At 36.0% G+C, this 24,458-nt stretch overlaps 1 protein-coding gene across 1 annotated transcript in view; it reads left to right on the forward strand.

Moving 5' to 3' along the window:
• The first annotated feature begins 2,294 nt into the window (after positions 1-2,294).
• The window catches only part of ATM (Serine/Threonine-kinase ATM-like protein), a 58,602-nt gene continuing 36,438 nt past the window's right edge, over positions 2,295-24,458 (forward strand). The window contains exons 1-43 of the mRNA XM_087320518.1: positions 2,295-2,669; positions 3,023-3,131; positions 4,310-4,453; positions 4,636-4,797; positions 4,899-5,094; positions 5,738-5,894; positions 5,982-6,130; positions 6,243-6,333; positions 6,449-6,555; positions 7,754-7,852; positions 7,947-8,006; positions 8,158-8,242; positions 8,344-8,418; positions 8,624-8,665; positions 8,764-8,834; positions 8,917-8,965; positions 9,047-9,118; positions 9,434-9,553; positions 9,632-9,727; positions 9,810-10,006; positions 10,611-11,220; positions 11,299-11,370; positions 11,435-11,605; positions 12,182-12,307; positions 12,418-12,545; positions 12,678-12,831; positions 14,172-14,218; positions 14,299-14,362; positions 14,485-14,559; positions 14,672-14,791; positions 14,891-15,079; positions 15,288-15,409; positions 15,510-15,594; positions 15,693-15,820; positions 18,302-18,443; positions 18,567-18,707; positions 19,429-19,527; positions 19,614-19,660; positions 20,020-20,200; positions 20,311-20,523; positions 23,817-23,888; positions 24,059-24,128; positions 24,322-24,439. Coding sequence (XP_087176644.1) covers positions 2,601-2,669; positions 3,023-3,131; positions 4,310-4,453; positions 4,636-4,797; positions 4,899-5,094; positions 5,738-5,894; positions 5,982-6,130; positions 6,243-6,333; positions 6,449-6,555; positions 7,754-7,852; positions 7,947-8,006; positions 8,158-8,242; positions 8,344-8,418; positions 8,624-8,665; positions 8,764-8,834; positions 8,917-8,965; positions 9,047-9,118; positions 9,434-9,553; positions 9,632-9,727; positions 9,810-10,006; positions 10,611-11,220; positions 11,299-11,370; positions 11,435-11,605; positions 12,182-12,307; positions 12,418-12,545; positions 12,678-12,831; positions 14,172-14,218; positions 14,299-14,362; positions 14,485-14,559; positions 14,672-14,791; positions 14,891-15,079; positions 15,288-15,409; positions 15,510-15,594; positions 15,693-15,820; positions 18,302-18,443; positions 18,567-18,707; positions 19,429-19,527; positions 19,614-19,660; positions 20,020-20,200; positions 20,311-20,523; positions 23,817-23,888; positions 24,059-24,128; positions 24,322-24,439 — 5,324 coding nt within the window. The 5' untranslated portion in view covers positions 2,295-2,600. The remainder of the gene's footprint in view (positions 2,670-3,022; positions 3,132-4,309; positions 4,454-4,635; positions 4,798-4,898; positions 5,095-5,737; positions 5,895-5,981; positions 6,131-6,242; positions 6,334-6,448; positions 6,556-7,753; positions 7,853-7,946; positions 8,007-8,157; positions 8,243-8,343; positions 8,419-8,623; positions 8,666-8,763; positions 8,835-8,916; positions 8,966-9,046; positions 9,119-9,433; positions 9,554-9,631; positions 9,728-9,809; positions 10,007-10,610; positions 11,221-11,298; positions 11,371-11,434; positions 11,606-12,181; positions 12,308-12,417; positions 12,546-12,677; positions 12,832-14,171; positions 14,219-14,298; positions 14,363-14,484; positions 14,560-14,671; positions 14,792-14,890; positions 15,080-15,287; positions 15,410-15,509; positions 15,595-15,692; positions 15,821-18,301; positions 18,444-18,566; positions 18,708-19,428; positions 19,528-19,613; positions 19,661-20,019; positions 20,201-20,310; positions 20,524-23,816; positions 23,889-24,058; positions 24,129-24,321; positions 24,440-24,458) is intronic.

Genomic DNA, 24,458 nt, shown 5'->3' on the forward strand with positions numbered 1-24,458 from the left:
TAAATCAAAACCAAACCAAACCAAAAAACCTATAAACCTTCAAAACTTTTAAACCTTTAAACCAAACCACATAAGCCGAAACTGCTAAACCTTGAAATTCAAAACCGAACCGAACCGAACTGAAACCAAACCGGATCATAATATTTGAAACCAAACCAAACGGTTTATATTATCTTTGAACCAATAAACCGATAAGCCATGGCTTAACGGTTCGTTTTGGTTTGAGCTGAAACCGTGCCCATTGCTAACCACATATCATAGACTCTTATGGGTTTACCGTAGTTTTTAAGATAACTAGTTTCCCGACTTACCTTAGAGTGTTTTTGGTTGACATGAAAAATTGAAAGAGCATTGATAGCATCAAGATGATAGGCAAATGAACCAATTTGCTTTAGGCCTATGAAAACTCCACAATGGCATGGTCTGACTATTTTAGCAGACATCAATAAATAAAGCTTTGGAGCTAGGAGGTGCATCTAATAAAACGATTTTACCAAGGTTAAGCGTAGGAGGATGCGGCCTATTGTGATCGACATAAAGAGGTGTTATAACTTGAGCAATAATGATATTATCTAACACCAATATTTAAATTTGTACACTTAAATATTAGAGACTCAATCATATTGAATAACATTTTGTGGTCATCCATCTTTAAAATATTATTGCGATCAACATGATATTGTTGGTTGTAAATGTAGATGGACAAATATCATCAAAACTTCAAATCGTTCGCTTATTATCCCGATCGTCCAATGAACTCAAGTGTTTATGTTCTTAGTTGTATTTACAAAGTTAACATGCTTAACTTCACGACATAAGAATCTGATATTTTTTTAGCAATGGTGAGGGAAATACTTTGATGAGAGTTTCTTTAGGGATGTATCTATGCACATGGTGGCTCAGAATATTTGTTATTGCAAGACATGCATTCATATTCACAAATCATGGATATCTATTGTTTGACATCTCATTGAGAATGAGGGTGTAGCACATCGGGGAACAATCGAGGTATTATGATGGGAATTACTTAATGGAAGCATTTCACTTAAAAGCCATGATTCTTCATGTGTTCGAGACTTGGTTTTGGTCACAATCTAGTAAACAACATTGCAAAAAGAGTTAATTGTGTCTTTTCAGTCTTTGTGTTTGTCTCGAAATGAGAGATTGTGCTTCAGTTTAATTTCTTCTTTTGTTTGGGGGTCAAAGAGGCGGGAGATGAAATTGAGGCTTGATCTTAGAGAATATTGGGGTTTGTTAAAGCGCAATGATTATTACACATATTACCCAATTATGGGTTTAATTGGCAAACAACTACAAACTATAACATATCTTTATACTTGGGTGATGATGCCATGATGCTATATCCACCACCTAACTCATCGGGTAGTAAGACATGATTGGAATGTGTTTTGGCATGTTTACCTTGCATTGGGGCCAAAGTTTAGGGTTAACCATTTGCAATTTCCTTTTCCAACTTTAACATTATCAATAATGCCTCTTGTAATCTATTTTCAATGATCATATACTTCATAACATCATACAAGCCCCCCAACAACCTTTTACTCCCCACATTTTAAATCACTTCATAACGTCAAGCACTCACCTAGAGAGAGACCGAGAGAGAAAACCTCATAAAGATTAGTTTAATAAGAGTCGGGTTAACAAATTCATATTCATAAGAGGGAACTTAAGTGGCGAGGCACGAAAGTGATAATGGTGGTTTGGACATGAGTTGATATATACATACATACACACACACACACACACACACACACACACACACACATTCATTAGGCCTTCAACTCATTTTTGATTTAGCACAAGAATGAAAGGAAGGCTTATTATGCCTCTCAGTGGACGACATCAACAAGAACCCCGACTTAAAAGGAGTGAGAACCATCAAGAAATGGGAGAGAGCCCTTCTTACAAGCTATCGACGCTTATCTCCTTCTAACGTAGAGCCAACGGGCCTCCCTTACTATATAGGGTAGTCGAGGCTCCCTGCCCTATTGATTGATTCCACACGAGCAAAGGAGAAGATTGTTCGAGTAAACCTCGACTCATATTGTGCTTGCCACCTGGCCCATCGTCCCCATAAACTCCTACTCCTTAGGGTTTAGGGTTTCATCTGGTTTTCGTTGAAATGCTTCTCTCTCTCTCTCTTTAGGAAGGACACCAACCACCTTTTGTTGAGACCAGGGTTTTACTGCCATTTGTTCGTTAAACCTCGCACCGTACATACACACCCACGTACGTTCACAACAGACACACATATACATATATGTACATATGTGTGATCGATTCTCTCTTCCATGTGACGCACACAGACAGACAGTGGAAGCTCGCCATTTCTTCTTCTTCTTCTTCTTCTTCTGCTCTTCTTCCTCCCGAGAGAGAACAATCAGAGCGAGCAAGCCTGCCAATATATATCTTACCACGTCTTCTTCTGCAGGTTCCTTGTGACAATATCTAATATCCTTTATCTTCCGAGAAAGGGAGAGATAGATAGAAATTTTACTCCTATCTTGCAACCCCTTCTGCGGCATCTCTGATCATGGTGAGGCATCTTTCTTGACTAAGGAGCAAAGCTGTGTAGGGATATGGCGACCGTGGAAGAAGTAGGGGTCATCATCAGCAAAATCCTTTCTGACAAATCGAAGCTTCGGGAGGTAAACATTCAGGCTTCGTGAAACTTCTCTCTTGAACTTTTCTTGTAATTGTGGAAATAGGACGTTTTCCTAAATTTTCCACGTCTTCTTGCTCTTCCGTTCCTCCATTTAATCCATATCCCGAGTCTCTCATTGCTTCATCTCCAGTTTACCATGAAAAACATTACATTTTCTTCTGTTAATTCTTTCTTTCCTCATTTTTAGTGTCTTCTTTCTCTGCATTCCCGCCATTTTCCATTCATTTCTCTGAAAAATGGCGTTTTCCCATCGCTTTCCTTCATTTTCTCTGTTCTTCTCTTTCTGCATCTTATTCATTTTTCTATTTCTTTTCTCTATTATATGTTTTTATGCAGGAAGGTGTAAAGGAACTTCTGAGCTATCTGGACAGATCCGGAAGTGTGAGCTTATGTCCTCTACTGGATCAGCAATCTGCTAATTTAAGCCACTTCGATAAGCTTCTTTGTAAGTTCTGAAATGTTACTCCCAGAGAGGTTTCTTGTTCAATATATTCTCCAAGCTACACAAATTCTAACTTCCACTTAATTCCATATCTGTGATTCATTATTCCAATAATCTTCTCGATAAGTTCTCACATGCTTCTTCTAGAGTCTTTGCTTGTTTAAGCTATGAATCCATTTATACCGGATGCTTTCACTGGCATACCTTTATGTAATTCCAAGTTATGTCTCCTAGAAACATTGCATGTTTAAATTATAATGGATTCAACTTTCATTTGATGTTATTTCTTTCCAAGTTCTAACAGAAATCTCCCAAAAATTCATTGTTCATTCTATAAAGAATGCGGCCCCCATTTATACCAAATTTCTTAACATGGAAAGGTCTCCAGAAACAATTCAATAAAATAAATTTATATCTCAGAAGCACATCTATCTCACAGCTGTAAAATATTTGGCACACAATATGCCTACAATATGTATGAGTAGTATTTAATAAATAGTCTATCTTTTTTAAATACTTAGAATATGTATTTAAAGATAAAATATGTAGAATACGTTGAATACTTCTTGTAGTTATGCATCTAACAATTATTTTATCTCACTAATTCTCATACAAGTATCACACAGAAAACTTCATGTAATGAAGGAATCGCTCCAAAAACGTTTCTCAAGGAATAAATCATTCATCTACAAAGTTTTTTTGGCCAAATTATTACAATTTATATTACTAGGAAACTTAAAATACTCGTTAAATACACGGAATATGTCAAATATGTGGAACATTTTGAAATTGCAGTTCTAAATTGTAGAACCGTTCAAATACTTCAGAGTATTCTAAAATGTAGTTTGTATGTATAATATGTGGTTTTCAACAACTATGATCTATATATCTCAAAAGCTGTTTGTTTTCTTCCTAACTTAATTGCTTTTTTCTGTGTTTGTGTCGTTAATCCTTTCATCTATCAATTTCGAAAGATCTGGGAAACATATTGTTTCTAACCATCACCTAGTTGAGTTATGAGATAGACAGTATACCTTTTGGTGGCACTACTCAAGTCACAAAAGTTAAATCTTGACAAATCCATCCAGTCCTACTGTCTGAGTTGTCTATATACCTAAATCATGCTAAAAATAAAGGAATCCAAATGTAACTCAAAATTAAGTTAGCCATGTTTCTTGCAGCTTCAACCTGGCCAGGTATAGTTCGAGCTCTCTGCCAATGCAACAAAATGGAGTACAGTTCTAGCAAGAAGAGGGCTCCCAAACCAATTTTTTCAAAAGCCCTCAGGAATGTAATCCAGAAAATGGAAGAACGTATTCGAACAGGTAGCTTTAGTAGACTTATGAAATTCTCCCTTCTGTAGATATATTGCGTCTTTCTAGTTGATCAGATATCCATCGGGTTCACACTAGATGATCTTTATGTGGTAAGAGAAGGAAGGACTCTATTTTTCTTTCATTTGAATTCTTTGATGTTGTCTAGTTCCTAAAATTTCAAGTTTTTTCAGGTGCTTGTGTACTTCTTGCCCAAGATATAAGGAATCTCTTCTCACATTTATTAGAAGGTATCATAGAGGCCCCAAGCTTCCTCTCTGATTATAGTCATGTACTTCGTCAGCTGCTTTCAGTTTCAGACTACTGTTCGCAAATGACTAGGCCGGTTTATGCAAGTAAATGTGACCCCAAGCTCTTTCCTGTGAATCTTTATATTGAAGAATTTTGTAACTTTGACTGGAAATGATTTAAAAGTAAACTTATTTTTCTTTTGCAGAGTTTGTGCTCCTTTTCCTAGAAAAAATGAAGGCTCTGGTGTATGAAAATACAACTGAAATCTCATTGTCTAAAGAAGAAGCATTTCGCACTGCAACAATATTACAAAGCCTATTGCAAAATCCTTCTGACCATTTCATGGAAAAAGTCAGAGAACCATTAATTGAGGGCTTGAATAACATTTTTATGCACTTGAGGTTTGTCCATGCTTGTTAAATTTGTGAATAATGGAATATAAATGTTGGAAATTTCTTTAGGGCACATTTAAGTTTAATGATTGTCAAATTTATGAACCATTGAATATAAATGGAGGAATGCTCTAACGATAATCTATGGTCTCAAGAATGTTTGATTGATCTCACAAAAACTTTTCTAGTTCAGGCATTATGATACACAATCTCAAGTATCTAAAATAGAAGAATCGGAAAAACTGAGACTTGTACTTCTCAAAGGGTAATGTGGTGCCTTCTAAGAATTTCAAGAACCAGGAAAAATCTATGTTCCTACTGGTCTAGGATTCTGTGAATGACTTCGGGTTATAGTTTGTGGGTTAAAGAGTTTTAGATTATTTGCGAAGTTATGGTTTCTGCTGTTTCCTATGGTAACTCTCCAAACATTGCTCTATATTGGGTTTCAAACAACATGTCTCATGATAGGATCAGGTCACAAACCAGAACGGCTTTAAAAAAATAGCGTAGGGTATAAGCATGTAATCTCTCATTGTAAGGTCTTTCACTTCAATTGGCTCGTGTAAGGCCATCACAATCCCATCTTCTCAGAAATAACAGTTTCTATGCCTAGTTAACTTTTTGCTAATGCTCTTTTTGCTTGTCTATACAGCAATGAAGGAAGAGTGGCGAGAAAACTGCTTGCATCTTTAAATATGCTTCTGCTGAAAGATGGCGTGAATCTTGGTGATTTGTTGATTGACATCCATTCTAGCATTAAGGGTTTTGTAGCCCGCACTTGGAAAGTAACACGTGATCGAGAACTCAAGGTACATTGATATGCATCCCTTTGTATTTTATCTCAAATATAGGATGGTGTACCATGCATGATTTCTGATCATGCACATTATTTGTAGGATGAACTCGTGTTGTATGGCAGGCTGCAATTGAAACTAAGGGCTGTAGTCGTTTTCTTGGAGGGTGAATTTATAGAAGAAATGTTGCAACTGGTTGAGAAGGATCTAGATCAAGCTTGTGCTTTAACTTTTTTATCTGGCTCATATCGGTATGTTGATTAGTCAAGAAGGCTGCTGGGTAAATGTAATGTCTAAGTTGGGGACTCCTTGTATACAGTATAAATAAATTTCTTTAAACCTTTGCATTGTTTGTTTTGTAAGGTTTGATGGAGGTAGAGATGGTGGAAAATCCTGCACCGTCACGATAGGAATGCGACACTTTCTCGAGTTTTCAGCGTCAATTTTATTTCAGGTGCAATATTTATATTTATTATTCTGTAGCTCTATGAAGTTATTACAACTAATGACAAATGTGGATCTGAGCTTCAATATTAATGGAATATAAATCTACATATTTCTACCTGTAGGCAAGTTTGAATGCTGGATCCAGAGGCCTTGCATCATCAAAGAAGCAAAAGAAACAAGATGTTTTTGCTACACTAACTGAGCGCCTTAATAATGGGAATACCTTGTGGTAATGTTGTGCTCAATTAGGCAATATATATGGTAGATTATACATAAAGTGGATAGACAAGTAAAGTGTCAACAAAATGACATATTTCAGCAGTGATATGCAAATATAGGTAGAACAAGATTTACTTTCACCTTCTACTTTCACTTTGCTGATTGCATATCATATATAAAGATTTATGTGACAAAATCATTGGACAATAAATTAAACAAAAAAATCAAGTTTAATTCATTGAAAATGGAAAAGTTAAAGATCAGTTCTGGAAGGTTCATGTATATTTCAGGCTAAATAGACACGATTTCAATAGCTATTTTATTTCAGCAGGTAAAAAACTTGTGCTTAAAAGGCACAAATCGAGTACCTGATGGTCAGACGTAATCAGATTTAAATTGCTAATGTGCATGAAAAATGATTAAATTTGATCAAAGCACTTGTGGTGTGCTTTCGTTTGTGGATTCTTTTCTCATCTTTAGATGCACATTTTTCTCGCGGAAGATGTGTGAAAGCCATTATTGGTCCTGTTCTTTTGGTCTCCCTTTTCTACTTGAGTTTTGATACCTAAGAAAGAACCTTCTCATCATTCACATTCACAGAGGTAAATTGTTTTAGACATTTTAGTTCTTGCAATTATGTTTGAATGCATTTGATGAAGACAACCAATTATTCCTCTGAATCCTAAAGAGCTTTTTGCTCATTCAAGATGTCTTTGATTTGGCTGGTTTCTTTATAGAAACATCATGAAATATTCCATGTTTGTACCCCAAAGAATATTTTGTCCTATTTAGGGCCTGCACAGTCTTGTGAAAGATTGGAACTGACTGGTTTTTAGACCTGGTAAAAATGTTTTTGCTGTCTTTTTCTACTATTTGACTGAAATGACATCCATTAATTCTGATAAGATTGCACGCTGGCACATAACAATGTATAATAAGTTTCCAGAAGGCACTGTAACCATTTTATCAGTTGGAGAACGACAAACCAACTCTAAGCTTCCTTGTAGCGGAAACTTACCACTGTTCAGTACTTTTTCTTAAGAGAGACATGTTTTTGTTTGAATAAATGTGTACAAATCACATTTTAGTTTGAATAAATGAAGCCACTCTGTTTTTTTTCTTTTTTTGCCTTGCAAATTTAATCGTAGAGTGCTAAGTATATTCATATACAATGCAAACTTACAAATTTGGCTAGAACTTCTTTTTAGGTGGGGAACTTTTTGTCTCTTGGTTCGCACCCATTATCAGGGTATATCTCTGGAGGTAATGTTCCAGTGGTTAAAGAATTTGTGTGGAATTTTGGAAAGGTGAGAAAGCAAAACCTTATTTCATGGTCCACGGCTTTGGATTTTATGATGCATTATCTAATCACTAGAAACATTGATGTTCCTTTGGGTTTAGATCTTTGTTAGAGGCTTCAAGAAGTACCCAAAACTTTGAATCTCTAATATGGATTCTGAGGTAAAAGTTAGCTTTTCCATACAGTACAACTGAAATATGAAGTCTTCTGGAAAATATTCAGACATTCTTGAAATCTGTCAGAAAACAACAGTCAATCTACCTGCTTCTAGGTTCTCATGTCTTTATACTTACAATTTCATTATATTGATAGGTGTCTCCAGGAGTTATGTTTAGTGTGGCCTGCAGTTTTATGCATCAGAAGTAGAGAGACTACCCCTCTAACCTCTCAAGACAAGGTAAATCTTATCAACATCGGGCAATTTATTCTATTAAATTCTGGACATGTGAATTATGCTTTTCATCTCCAGATCAAAATAAAATTTCTGTTGGCATGCAGTCTAAAAGTCTTTGGGAGTCTGTTTGGATGATGCTACTGCAATGGATACCTCTGTTTAGTGGTACTGCAATATTAGTAAGTATCCTATGAAAATGCTATTGTCCAATTAATGATGTATAAGCGATATGAATACCTTGTAAGTTCAAAATATTTTCTATATTAGTTTATGCAAAGAAAATAAAATTGTAATCAGATTACATCAATTCTAGATTTCTATGGTGATTTTATTTATAAAGAGTGCTTTGCAAGCGTTTTACCAAACAGGTTTGATTTTCTGCAGGTTGAAGAGTCATTTAAACTTTTAGGCTATCTATTACTGCAGGTATCTGGAAAAAGTTCACTTGATTTGTTTCTATACTTCACATCTTGGAACTTGCTTGTAGACTTCTGAATCACATTGTTGTTTTGATGTATGCGTAGAAACTCTTGTCAATATACCCTGTACCGCAAGATTTTTGGTCACTGAGACCCTTCAGTGAAACACCCTGCGGGTAAATGTTGCTTTTACTAATATTGAGTTTTGGATTTTATGATGCTTTGTGACCTTGAAAATACTTATTGTCAAATGTCCAGGAGCGTGTTATTCTTCATCGCTTCATTCTTCTCCTGTTCACCACAACAGGTTTTCTTTCTTGCAAGGAAACAGTGTAAAATTTTCTTGGTGCCTGCATTAATGCGCTAAGTCTGTTGTCCAATTGTTCAGGTTCCTTTCTTTGAGGATTTAGAGTTGTGGAAGAAATTGTTGACATGGTCAGTGCTAACTCCGGATAAGCAGGTAGGGACCTTTTTTTATGTATGTTGACAAAATGAAATCTATAAATGCGATAATATAATTTTCTAGTGTATATGTAGAATATTACTGTGAGCTACTTCATGTATTTTTTGGTTTGTTAAATTCTGAGTACTGTCAGAAGTTCATATTTAGTGTGAAACTTTTAATTTAGCAGAACCATTACATCTCTAGGTATGATACAAGTCTTATTGCTACCTTTTATGTATGAAGATCTTCTTTTGGTGTTATAATCTAGTTTCTTGCAGTCATAAGTGTCTTGTAATTTAATTGATTTTGTAAGTTTTTTCTGAGATGCAGGAATACCTACAGCTAAAAAGTGCAGCAATTTTATCTTTGTCTACTGGTTATGTGCCTCTGTCATTACAGCATTTGAGTAAATCATCTTGTTTTTTTGAAGAATTGGATGATTGGGCCAAGGTTTCTATCGCTTTCTGTAATTTCACGTTTTAATGTATCTGGGGCAGCTTATAACTTGGTGCATTTATTACTACTTAGGTTGAGCACTTAGGTGAGACTACCGAGAAAGATCTTCATGCACTTGATAAAATAGAAATTTCTCTAGCAGAATGCGGTTCTTCTGAATTTGACCAGGTTAGAATAATTATATGCTGGCTATATTGCTTGAAAGTAGTGTGTTCTTTTGATAGTTTTGCCTTTTATTGGAAAACAGCAGATTGCAATAACTCAGCAGACAAGGAATAATCCCTTCCCTGTAACACAAGTTCTTTTGAAGGAATTGGCAGATGTGATTGTGAAGAAAGTCTCTATGCTAACTGAACCAAAAACACAAGGAATACTGGAACAGTCCTTGAACTTTGCTTCAATTATTATGTCATGCATCTGCAATATAGTGAGCACTTTGCAAGGAAGGTACACTTTCTGTTCTAAAATGTAAGATACTTTTACATAGTTCTTCGTCAATGGTTCTATAACTAGTGGCATTGTGCACAAGTGAAATAGCAATGCAAAAATTGTCCATACATCATATTATACATTGAGCCCATGATCTATTAAGATCTGAAGGTAGTCACCAGGTTATTTGTTTTAGCAAAGTTGACTCAGAGTCAACGAAAGTGAGTCACAGAGCCACACCGTCACTGTCCTCGTATATTTTCTGTTGTTCACTTCATCATATTTGATGTACAGACTGCGCAAAAGAATGTAGAGCATACAAGTGTCACTGTAAGCCTTCTGGGGAGGCTGTTATAAGAAGTTAGAACATGTTGTGTTCAGATGAGTTTTTAACATTGGTTTATGGCATATTTAGAACGCCTGCATACTTTCTAACATTCTGGCTGGTGAAGCTCACTTTACCTTGGAGATGCTTGTGATTGTATGATGTGGGCTCAGTATCTTTCAATGAATGGAATAGAGTCATTACATTAACACATCCCTTATCTAGCAATTTATACATAGAAGTTCGTTTTAACATGCTTTCTCTAATATTTAACATAGTAGGCATGATGTAATGCAGGGGTCAGGTGAACCAAGAGTGGTCTTCTGAAGGGAGAGTGTATGATGCCCTTTCTAGAATTGTTATCAATTGCATTTCAATAGTGAAGGATTCTGCAAATGGGCTTCTCCAAATTAAGGATAATGTAGCGCTTGATAGCTTGTGCCAAAATGTCTCAGAGGTTTTCCTATCAGACCTGAGGAAAAGTTTGAGTATGCTGCTTTCCGGGACATCACACATTTCAGAATATCAGGCTGACAATGTGGGCCAGTTTTTGACTTTACTACCTCTCTTTGAAAGCTTTCTCCTCTCTATTGACAGTTTATTCAAGGCATGTAGAGATTTTCAAGGAACTGTTGATGCTTCTTGTGGGACATTGCCTTGTAATATTGATTATGTTGCTGAAGAATCTGTGGACGCCAGGATTTTGGATGCAGATTTTGATAATGTCAGTAGAGCAGTTATTAAAGATTCAAGTTGTGCTTATGATACTAGTACAGGGGATTCCCTGAACTTCAAGCAGAAGTGGATGATAGATTGTGTGACCATTATCACACTTTTTGCTTCGAGGCTCCCTGAAAAGACTTGTGACATACTTCTAGGCTTACTACGAGAAGAAGAACATCCAAAGGTGAGACTGTATATCCATTCAGGTGCATTGTTTAGTGAAGTAATGTTTGAATAGAAATATTTGTTTTGGCACAATTAGGTACGGAGGAAAATTATACTATCATTGTGCAAATCAGTTACATATAAGCGTCCAGATCATGTGGTTTTTGTGGTAAGGTAATGTTTTTCGTGTTGCTACTTTCTGTCAGTATGAATCTAAAAAACTTTCCTTACAGGTGGATGATCTTCGATCTGAATCCCAGTCAATTACTAGGAGTCTGGGAATGGATGCTTATTTTGTAGTTATAGCTGTTAATACGTTACTCAAAACTTTATTAGCATCCAAGGAAATCTATGGAACACTTGAATCTGATAAATCTGAAGGAAAGTGGAGCCATTCTGAGAAGGTGAATGCAACCCCTGAACCCCCTTCTAGTTTTCCTTTGAAAAATATTAACCATTCTGGTAACCTTGAATATGCGTAGGCAACATTTTCCTCATGCGATATGATCCTCGTTTATTTGGTTTCTTACCATGTTAGTGTGCAATGAAAATAGTATCACCAAGTTTTTCACTGCATAGGTTCATGACCGGAGAAGATACAACCTTTTTGTACAAATTTACAAATGGGAACTTGGATTTTCCTCATGCGATATGCGTAGGAAACCTTGAATATGCGTAGGCAACATTTTTCTCATGCGATATGCGTAGAAGATATAACCTTGAATATGCATAGGCAACATTTTCCTCATGCAATATGCTCCTCGTTTATTTGGTTTCTTACCATGTTAGTGTGCAATGAAAATAGTATCACCAAGTTTTTCGCTGCATAGGTTCATGATCGGAGAAGATACAACCTTTTTGAACAAATTTACAAATGGGAACTTGGATTTTGGTGCTTTAATGCCGAACAGTCTATAGATGTTTGATACATTGGACATTTGCTTTGCTATTTCGTACTTACTTTAGTTATGTGCTGTTAGGTCTTCAAAGAACTAGCAAAACTGCTGGATGATGCAAGCCAAAACAATTTCCCTTTTTGGCATTTGCGATGGAAGTTTGCAAAAGCTATTAAAAAGCTTAACATTCTAGACCCAGTTGCAACTGAGGTAATGAATTTCTGAATTGTTTGGTGTCCTATATATGCTTTCATTTTTGATATTTCTGAATGTTACAAGTGATGGTATTTCGTCCATTATTTTCCTATCTCTTTTGATAGGTTTTGCTCGATAAGTTCTTAGGCATGCTTCACGATGTAGACTACAGAGTAAGGTGGATTATGTCAAAAACAATAGACGTCTTGTTTCAAGTATACACAGGACATCAAGATTTGTTGCAAGACATATGGTGAGTTCTCAGACATCACTCTCAGTATGTTTTTCACTGCTGAAGCTAACATGCTAGATTAAGCTTTTTATTCAACTGTTACATTATTTGGATTCTACTTATATTAGGACTGTGAAATGACTTCTCACGCAGTTCAAATATTGGACTCAAGATGGTCATGACTACAAAGGAAAAGACGGTAACTGCTGCAGAAGTTTCTTTGACAACAAAAGACCGTTGTCTTGCAGAAACGGCTTTAATTACATTGGCTGAGGTTGCAGCTGCCAGTGAGAAAGTAGAGGTTGAGGTATACATTTACATTTTCAACTTTTTTGTTGTATGCATGTGATGGAATCATAGATTGACATATTCGCATTCGTGGGATTTTCCATTCGAATGCAAACGAATACGCATACATTCGTGTGGTCAAGTATTCGTTTTAAAAAAAAGGAAAAAAAATGAGATGAACTCCCTCCTTTTAGTTTCTTAGGAAAAAAAAAGGGACTTGACAATAAAAAGGGGATAATAAAATAGAGAGTTTAGAGAGACTTGACAGTAATAAATTTTCATTGGAGATCTTGATTCTTTACTAAATAAATAAATAAATAAAATTAAAATTTCGCTTTATTTTTAATAAATAAAAAAAATAAAAGAAAGGTTCATTAATTCTTCACCTTTTCTTTTCCCAAAATTTATGGATATTTTTATGTGACATTAAAATTGAGACTTCACATTAATCATGTTTTCAGAGTAAATATAAAAATATTCGTTTTTTTAAATAAAAAAATCAATTATTTAAATAAAATAAAGGTTCATAAACTCTCCTCTTTTTTTATTTGACACTAGAAAGGAGAGCTTATATTAATCATATTTTTATAATTTATTAATGAATAATTGTTCTATTTTTAGTGAATTAAATTTATTTATTTTTAAATTAATTAATTACTTAATTGTTTGTATATTTATTTTACAAAACGAATGGTTTTTAAATATTCTTAGGGCCATTTTGTATTCTCGAATATTGAGAATATCACGCATGGAGAATATGACGAATATCACGCATGTGTCAATCTATGGATGGAATTATGATTCTATTCAACAAGAAAGCTCCTTAAATGCCATGATGGTGCCCTCAACATGGTTGCATCCATAACAGATTATTAGATTAACATGATGACATTATGCAAACAGAGGATATATTTTGCTTTGCTAAAGGATATAATGCAGAATGGACCAGGGAATTGAAACTGGGGTTGTGAGTATTACTAAATGTGAACCATTTGCAAATGTGAACCATTACTTGAGATGTTTTATCTAAAGGCGAAAATCTTATGTGCACGTGGGAGTTAATAAATCCTCTTTTAACACACAATCATCATATCAACAAACCATAGTAATAATATGGACAAAAATCATTAGGTTGCTTATTTATGGTTCTCTTCATACTAAATTTGTGCAAGTTGGCTTTTGCTTATCCTAGACACACTTGTTTTTTAGAGACCTGTCTCTGTAATTATAATAGAAGGCTAATACATTTTCAGATGCTTTATTTTCCACATCTTTTTTCGTCGGTGTGAAATTCATCATACACTGTCTGAATTTATATATCGCAGCTAGTAAAAGACTTAATTATTGCTGTTTTTGCAGGCTGTGTTTGTAATATGTGCAAATGCTGCTGTTTTTCCTCGTGTGAGGTTTGGTCCACTAAATATGTATTTAGTTTAATCCTTAGAAACAAATATTTCCTCTTCACAGATTTACATGTTTCTTACAGGTTCTTATCACGAGTGACTTTGGATAGACTGGCAAGGAAAATGCAATATCCTAACCGTTGGAAGGTATAATTTGAGTCTACATTTATAGGCTCCTTCAATTGATGGGTTATCACACTATTTCGACTTATGGGTTATCACATTTATAGCTTCCTTAATCAGATTTAGTGTAATGTTTTTGCTGGCAGTATTTGTCACATCATCTGTGTTCAATTTTCTCATTTTGGGTTAAGGTGCAGTTACCACTTCCTAAATTAGTTGAGGTAAGCCAGTTTTAACTTTTGAATGAGAACTTTTGGAAGACAGTAATGTGAAATAAAAAATCGACTGGTAAAATAGTAATTAAATTTCAACATTCCTCCTATTTTTATGCAGATTAGGGAGCTTTTGGTTTATAAACTGGAGCCTATTGATTTCTTAAATTACTGCTGCCCATGGCTGTTACCTTCTCTATTATTTTACAACAGTGATAATGAGCTTAAATGGCTTGCGAAGGTGACATTGGATAGAACAGAATCGTCTTGTCATGTGGTGTTAATGATGAAATGGGAAATAAGTATGTGTAGATAGTAATCAGAATTGACCCTTATGTAGGTGATATCTAAATCAATTTCAGACCTGGTGAAAGAATTCTCTGCTGCTATATTTTCTGCTTTACTTCCTTTGTACTGTCATGGAGACGAGGCAGAGAAAAGGGTAGCTGTGTCTGTTCTTCAGGGGAAGATGCTGGTATTAGCAAATCTGTCAGAGGATGACAGGGATAAACTTATCAAGAAAAATATGGTTTGTAAAATGTTTCACTACATGCTATTGTTGAACCTTTGGGAACATTTTTGTTAGTGGATTACTTCATTATTAAATGTTTGTATTTATTTGTACTTGTCTTGTCATCCAAGAAAGTTAAAAACTGGCAGTTTGCTTTGTCATCACTATAAGAATGAAGAGGTTTTGCTAGTTCATAATGAGTACTTGGTTGCTGTTCACGTGATAGGTTTCCATTGTGAATGGTGTATTACAATTGTGCTCTTCAACTGAACAGCCTTCATTTCCTTTGTTTTCCAAGAAAGATGTTATATCTTCAGTGAAAATTGTAGTAGATGGCTTTTGTGGGAGGTAAGATACTGGTTTTGAGAATGGTTTTGTTTACTGCAAAACACATTGTAGATATTAGTTACAGGCGTACTGAATGAATTTTTGCCCAACTGGATGCTAGTGACTCTTCTGTGTGTCAGAATGGTAATGACATGGTAGGAGTGGAGGATGTGCTAAAGATTTTCCGGGCAGATCGTGTGTTTATGGTATGAATTGAAGCTGTTTCTTTTCATGACTTAAAAAATGCAAAATGTCACCTGATAAACAGTTTTATAAGTCTGAAAACTGAACATCTTTTATGCAGTTCATACTGCAAATTCATCTTCAGATCAAATCAGCATTTAATTCGCGGCATTGTCGAGCGAAACTTGCTGGATTGGCATGCCTGATATATGTCATAAGGAAAAATGTTGCAGTTCCAATCATTTGCCGGTAAATATGAATCTTTAACCTTCTTTTATTTTCTCATCTAAAATCTATGAAATAGAGAAAAATCAGTGCTTGATAGAAATAAAGTAATTGGGAGAGATGATGGTAGTTAAGATATTTTCCCTAATGTTTAAAAGGCAATCTCCAAGGCACACACAATCATTACATAGAAATTTCTATTTTCCTCTGTTATCGACAAATAAAGGCCATTGTTTCCTGCCATCGCAGGTGCTTCCCTTGCTTTGGAGACCCCGTCATTCGGGATCGACCTATGCTAGAGATATTTCGAAGACAAAAGTTATAATATATCTAACTTCACAATCTCACATGTGCCGAAAACCAGATTCCCTCGTCTGTTTTGATCTAACTTGACAATATTATTTTGATGTGTTGTTCTCAAAGACGAGACAACACTTAAGATGTAATCTCTTGTTTGGTCTTTATAGGCCATTTTGGCCACATTACATAGAGAGATTCGGGGGTTCCGGAGCACGCCTAGCAGGTATAGCTATACAAATATTACTATATGCTGATGACATTGTGCTGATTTCTGACTCTCCGGAGGGACTACAAAGCCATCTAAATGCCTTAAAACGATTTTGTACGGACAAAGGTTTGTCAATCAACATGGACAAAACTAAAGTGATGGTGTTTAACACCACTCAAGCATGGGTAACAAGATCAGAACCAGAATTCTTCTTGGGAGAGGAAAAGGTGGAATACACACGCTCTTACACATACCTAGGTGTAACATTTACAGGACCTGGGTTCTCCTTACAGGAGGCTGCTAGTGCCCGACTTTCTCATGGATATGCAGCCCTTGGTGCTCTCGAGAGACAATGTGCAGATCTGCAGTTCCAAGAGCCACAGACTAAGCTATGGCTATTTGATACACTTGTCACACCAACTCTTCTCTATGTAGTAGAAACATGGGGACAGAGTCTTAACAAGGCAAATCATTGGAAAGATTTAGAGAGACCTTTAGTGTCAATGATTGCCCGCATGATAAGGAGCAAACCATCGGTGCCCCACGATATAATTTAGGCAGAGATGGGAACAACACCTATAATAACCGAGGCATTGTTCCGATCAATGACATTTATCCAACGTCTTTGGGAGCTACCTAAACGAAGGTACTCAAGGTTGGCACTTATGTCATGAAGACAACTCGCTGAAAATAGAGACACTCATTGTTGGTATGCTGAAATGCAACAACGGTTCGAGTCACATGGGATGAGTATAAATGCACTACCGCCGTTCCAATATAGCTTGGACTGTCCCCACCTAAATATGACCAAAGTGGAAAAAAGAATAGAGTGATCCGGACTTATATTATTAACTTGGAAAACAACATAACATGGATAAGCCCCAAAATGCCACTGGGTACAAAGATGGCCCACTATAAGACGCACTTCTTACATACATCAGAGGATGGATTCGTCATCAGGCCACCTTATATGGACATACATCTATCCTATGGCTGCGTAGTGTGGGCAGTTGCGAACTCCATCACATCATCTACAGATTGAGGTAGGCAGATATACACGACTACCTCTAGAAGAGAGAATTTGCCAATTGTGTCATCAAGGAGTGGAATCTGAGGAATACTATGTTTGTCATTGTAGTGTCTTTTATGAAATCAGAGGGAGATACCATTGCCTCTTTAAACAAGGCTTTGGCCCACTACGCAAGGTAATGGAATATTAGGACCAACGATGCCTAGGACTTTTCTTGCTAGAGCTCAAGAGACATCGGGAAAAGTTGTTGAAGAATACAACCACACAAGCTCATCCACAAAGAACAATCACAACTTTCTTTAGCCCCATCACTCCTACTAATCCTACAAGTCCATAACAAATGGGCTCTAGACCAGGACATAACAAAGGGGTTACAATTGATCTGGCAATAGCAATTTGCCGTGCACGTAGGTCCTGCCCCCATGGACCAGTGTCATCGACAGATAAAAAGCCATTATCTCCCGCCATCGTAGGTGCTTCCCTCGCTTCGGAGACATTTCTATTTTGGATCGACCTATGCTAGAGATCTTTCGAAGAAAAAAGCTACAATATACCTAATTTGAGAATCTCACATGTGCCAAAAACCAGATTCCCTCGTTTCTTCTCTTTTCATCTTATTTACTTTTATATTTATTGTGTAGTATTTATTTTATTTTGATTTGTTCTCAAAGACGAGACAACACTCAAGATGTAATCTCTTATTTGGTCTTATAGGCCATATTGGCCTCTTAAAAGACGTAAATATATTCTTTCTTTCTTTCTTTGTGTGAAAAATAACGGCCTGCTGGCCTGCCTACGATGATCGTTAAGACATTTTCTACGAGAACATAAGGTTCTTCATTCAAAACAGAAGAATTTTTTGACCGACGGAATTTTGTGCATGTGTTAAATCAAGTAGTTGAGTTAGAGCTCTTTCATGCTTGAATAATGTTGATGTTGAATTCACTTTCTATTTGACATTTTTCAGCTATCTTTTCCACATACTCCTACAGTCACTAGAACTGCGAGACCTGCATGAGGAATGTTGCGAGATTATTGGAGATATTCTAAATATACTATCTACTTTGCCAAAAGAAGTATCATCTGAAGTTCTTGGACCCCAATTGCAGGTTCCCAAATTCAAATATATCATTTATATGCCATAAAATTTATAAGCTGTAAATTTTCCTATTTTTAGTAAGTGCATGCATTAATTTTAATGACGTCTTGTTATTTTGTGACAAAATTTGCAGCTTGTTGTATCACATCTCGTTTCAATCTGTATAGCACTCTTTGAAAAAGATGGTATAATTGATGTAACAAGTTCGCCTGTTTATGCTTTACTAGAGCGAGTAACAATTCATGGAGATTCTTCTACCCATGGATACATAAAGGCAAGTGGACGTATCCTATCACCACTGTCAATGATTTCTGTGAAGATTAGTAATAGACGGGATGGTTGGTATCTCCTTTGTACTATAGGATGCCACCTGAAAGTCCTCCCAGGCTTCAGATTTGTTCTTCTGGTAATTCAAGTACAATTTTATGATTGAGATCTATGTGGTATTTTGTGACATGTCCATATGTGTATCTAGATACTCGGCACTGACTCCTAACTACGGCTTATAGCTTGGGCAATGAGTGACAAGTCAATGATATTCTTGCAGTTAAGAAGCATCAAAGGATCTTCCAATAAAGACTCCTACAGTAGCTATAAGTTCATTAGTTGGATTATTACATTCCCGTTTTTGGAAATTTTGGTTTGAATAACGGATTCTTACTAATTTGCATTAAGAACATAGTGTTATTTTGTGGTGGAAGAACTTCATTTGACATGTGATATGATACGTACTCTAGAACTTCTATGCTGGATTTTGGTTTTCACCATTTGTTCTAATCATTTTGCTTGTAATTTAATAATGCATGTGTCTACAATTTTCATGCTATCACCCAAAGATGGGAAGCATGTATAAATCTATAACATGTATTGTGTCTGTTTTGCCAATGACGTCAGTTGTCAGGTTTGATTGTGTAAGTTATATGTGGCAAGCAGTTTTGCCAAGAAATTGAATTATATTTTTCCTGTTGTGATATTAGCTTCTGAATATTTTTCAGGAACTTGCTCCCTTTCCTGAACTTCATTGTTTTGAAAGAATCCGTACCTTCCATTCAAGACTATGTGCTAAATTCAATGTAGTTTTTGACTTTGGGAAGGTATAGTTTAATCAATTTTATGCCATATTATTGAGTATTCAAGACTCAATGCTGATTTCTGTTAAATGGTTTGCCATTGTTTCTAGTATGTGGTGAAGATATCTGAACTTCCTCATTCACTGCAGCTGAAGAGGTGCTTTCTTACCTCAACAAAATAAAGGGGAGGAGATTAGTTAATTATGTAAAGTTGTTCTATAATGCTGTTCAAAGCAATCACACACTATTCTGAGTTGTAATTTTAATAGGAATACAATTGTAGTTTGCTATTTTTATTTTTATTAATGCAATGGAAAGCTTTCTAAAGGAACTTTGAATTGAGATTTTCATCAAGAATTTATTTTGGTATGGTTTAGGAGACGAGACAACATTTTAAGATTAATCTTTGGTTGGTCTTATATGCCATTTTGGCTTCGTAGAAAGACTTCAATATTTCATTCACTTTATAGGATATGGTATTTGTGTCAAGGTTGTCATATGGATCGATTTGTGCAGTTTGCAGAATCTGCATCGAGTGTACATGAACAATAAGGAGAGCTTTCTGGTGCAAGGTGGATGCTTCAACACATGGAATGACACTCAAAAGCAGGCCTTAGCACTCTTAAAATTTGTTAGACAATGTATAAGTTACAATATCAGTGATGTGATAGATTTTGCAGGAGATTTTATTGCAAGGGTGATTCACTCAGCTGTGCTTATACGTTTTGAACTTTCCTGAAGGACATGCATAAATGAATCGCCATTAACATTTTTCTCACCTTTTATGATCTCTAAACAATCTTGCAGATGGGAATAAAAGATCCACATGCAGTTGTGCTTGGATTACCAGAAAATAATGATTCTGTACCTTTCGTTCACCTAGGAAACACATCATCCATGGGCACTGAACAAACTAATGGTGTCTCAGAAGATCTGTGTAAGATGATATTGCTTCAACTGAAAAATTATCTTATCGATGAAGATGTTCTGGTGATTGAGCTTGCTGCTCAGACTCTGAAGGTGAATTGATATTTTCCTTAAACTATTCTTGAACTGAAAGATGATGATAGGACAGGGCATAATCCTTATGTGCTGAGAGGTCATTGTTTCTCTCCATTGTGCTTTGTTGAAGGTCAGCATGTGTATATTGAGTCTTGTGTGTCTGTCTGATAATTAGTTTGCTCTCCTGGAAAGATAAGATACCACAAAATATTTAGCAGTGTATGCTGTTGGGATTGAGGCCGACTCATGCATGGAAAGATTTCTGGATTAACATTTTGTAATCCAATGTAGTGATTTCTGGAGAAATATTTCTGAGACCAGCTTGTATTTTAACTGAAGGATTTATTCAGGTTTAGCCCTACTACAGAATCTGGAAGGTAAGAAAGAACAATGAGGAAACCTTGCTTTGTCATCTGGGAACTTGAACCATAACATTTCTTTGGACTATTTGTGATGACTTAAACTGGCACATCTCATGGTTTATATCCTCACTAAGCTCATAAATAAAATCTAATATGCAGGATGTGTTACTGAGCTCTGATAAGGCAAGATTTGATGATGAGCACGCTTGAGAGTGTATCTATATCTCAAAATTTGCTACATGATTACATCGTACCCTGTCAGGAAAATTAATTTTCTGTATTTTGGTTTTCTTTTCAGCCAACAAAGTATGTTATTTTTCAATACTAGTTATCAGGCCATGGCTGCCTGTGTCCATTGAATACTTCTATCATTCTTCTCTTGTCTCTGGCTTACTTGGACTTCTTCTATGTAGCCATACAATCATTACATATATCGAAGGTATTTAGTTCTAGATACTGGTTATTGGAAATGGTTTGGTTTGGTTCAGTTCGGTTTGGGAGTCTAAAACCCAAACCATTTAAAATTTTTGAAACTTCAACTGAACCAAACCTAGCCATGAAACCTTTAAACAGTAACTGTTAAAACCAAACTGTTTGAGGGATTTTATGGTCTTATGTTAACATATCTTTCATTCTGTCTCATAGGCCATTCTGGCCTCTTATGAAACATTAATATATTGCGCGTTCCTTCTTTTTGTACCTAGAAAACAGTTCAAACCCAGTTTCTGATCAATGTCAGGTTTAAGTCTGATTTCGATGTGGCCAGTTGGCGTCATGAAAGATTGGGTAAAAAAGCTGCAAGCACTTGCTTTTTCTTCTAGAATAATTGTGGATATTTAATTATTTTGCTTTGCTGCCATACTGTCTCTCTCCTACCTCATGTACGCTGCAATGCAACAAGAGTATGTACTTACATGAGGGCAGTTTGATGCCAAAGCCTACTAGTTTTCATGTATTATTAAAAACAATTTTAAGAGACTACATTCACATCCTTTTATAGGGTAAATGACCTATAAGGCGCAACCTGATATTACATCTTAACATGTTTTCTCGTCTTTGAGAGAAACAAACCAGAATTAATATAACTAAATATAGGTTACTATAGAATCTAGATATCTAAGAACGTAAGATTCTGAAATTAGAGAGGCAGAAACTTATGCCTTCGAAAATCTCCAGCATGGGTTGCTCCAATGTGGGAAGATCTCTGTAGTTTGAGGAAAGCAGCTACAGTGCTGGGTGATGCTGGCCTTAATTTGTTGAGGGTAAGGGTAATAGGACGTGGTCCAAATGGTTGTGGCTGACATGCACAACGTATTGCTATAGTCTGATCTATTGTAAACTCATTCCAGTGTCTTGGAATGATGGAGTTGAAGAAAGTCGTGATTGTTTATGTGGGAAGATCTCTGTTGTTTGAGGAAAGCAGCTACAGTGCTGGGTGATGCTGGCCATAATTTGTCAAGGGTAAGGGTAATGGGACGTGGTCCAAATTGTTGTGGCTGACATGCACAACGCATTGCTATAGTCTGATCTATTGTAAACTCATTCCAGGGTCTTGGAATAATGGAGTTGAAGAAAGTCGTGATTGTTTTGCTTATATTGTTCTTCAACAGTTTCTCTCTGTTGAAACAAATACAAGCACTTGCTTTTTCTTCTAGAATAATCGTGGATATAATACCTGATATTAAATCCATCCTCTGCTCTATGTGAAAAGAGTGCCTTATAGAGGGTCATCTTTCTTCCAAGAGATGTTGTGTAGCTGATTCATGTTCTTTCATTTTCTAATTTAATGATATTGACTTGGATCATTCCATTCTTTTTCACTATAGTTAGTTTTAATGTGGACATACTGGAATGAAGTTGGTGCAATTATAAGTATGCCATTAAACTGGAACCATTCTTGCATTTCAGCATACCAATACTGATTATCTCCATTTTTAGCCCTGTTTGGCGACATAAGTGCTGGTCTTGAGTACCTTTGCTTAGTGGGTTCCCAAATTCGTTGGACACTGGTTACTGGTTGTATAATGTCTTGGTCAAAATTGGGCAATCATTTAGACTAAAAGCCTCTCCAAATCTGTCTTGTCTTGGTTCCCAAATTTCTACTTCATAGAGAAGATTTGGTGTTACAAGTGTATGAAACCACCACAATCTAGTTTGTGGTTCTTGGAACTGGATATTTGCATATTGTCTTCTGAGGGCACTGAATGTAATAAGAAGGGTTATGTCGAAGTCAGTTTTTAAGCCCTTGCTGTACTGCACACAACACACAACTGTCGAAGACACTGCCATTGACGAAGAGAAGGGAGAAGGCTAAGCAAAGAACAAGGACAAGAAGGGAGAAGGCGAAGCTTACTCTAGTGCATGCTGCATATCCACGAGACTGCTAAGCACAGGCAGCGTCCTGTAGTGAGAACCGAGGCCCTGTGAATGCTACTCCTATATACGTGTAGGATAATGTGTATGCCATATTTTCGTCTCCCATGAAGAATTTCTGTTCTAATCTCGTTACCCAATGTCAGTGGTGTAAAACCTCACTTTAGTTATATCAATGTTGACCGACAAATCGTCATCTGTAAAAAATGACTTTGTAGTTGCTCCAGAGAGTCTGAGATGAACACAATATCATCGGCATATAGTAGTATCGGTATAGCTACCCTGCATATGCAATTTCCTAAATCACCCGATCTCTTTATTTAATTAGATCTCTCATCTATGTAAAGATGGCAGAAAGAGGGTGACGGTGGGCATCCTTGTTTACTCCAATTGTGCTCACGACGGTGTTCAAAAACTCAATAGGAGTGCACAATTTTCTTGACAATAACTCATACATTTTTTTAGCTCAATCTTCTATCAGAAATATAGGTGGTAAATGAGGACATTATTTTCCTTCTGTATATGGCCTTGATAGTTTTTCCTCCATCAGTCAAGGCTACTGTTCTTGTTGTGCAGGGATTGCTGTCAACTGATAAGGGTCATAAAGTGCTGAACAGCATGGAAGCAAAAGATGCAACATTCATAGATGTAAGTTCGTTCTTATATTTTAATTGGGGAAAGTATGGTCCAAATATCAACTTTTAAGGCCACAGCCTTAATCTCTTAAATAATATCATATAATTACTTCATACTCATTGTAAATAATGTCCTAACCAGAACATTGAAATAATCGGTTAACCAGTATGTTGTATTCACAGATTTTCTCAAGAGGAGTTAATCATAATACAGTGGAGAACATGTTAACTTTAATGAGAGCTGAATCAACTAGTAAGTGTAGGATGCATTTCTTGTTTATACATTTTTGACATGCCAATTGAAATTCCTTAATATTTATGTTCACATAGATTTTTTTTTTTGAGAGATGGTATCGGTCTGATTGGTGACTGCAGTTTCTTTTGGTGGAGTGAAGCTTGTACATTTTAATATAAAACTGCTAAAACGTCTTCTTGTTTCTCTGCAGAAAAATCAATTCCATTGGAGAATGATATCCTCTGGGATGTATCACATCAATGCTACGATGAATGGGTTTGTTCGTTGGTATACTGTCTAATGCATTATTGTGAAGATACGATATTAAGGTGTGTGCATTTTATGTTC

The sequence above is a fragment of the Azolla caroliniana genome, unplaced genomic scaffold (assembly GCF_043228905.1).
Source record: "Azolla caroliniana isolate FFs.n. ecotype wild unplaced genomic scaffold, voAzoCaro1.0.p SCAF_5, whole genome shotgun sequence".
Classification (NCBI taxonomy): Eukaryota; Viridiplantae; Streptophyta; class Polypodiopsida; order Salviniales; family Salviniaceae; genus Azolla; species Azolla caroliniana.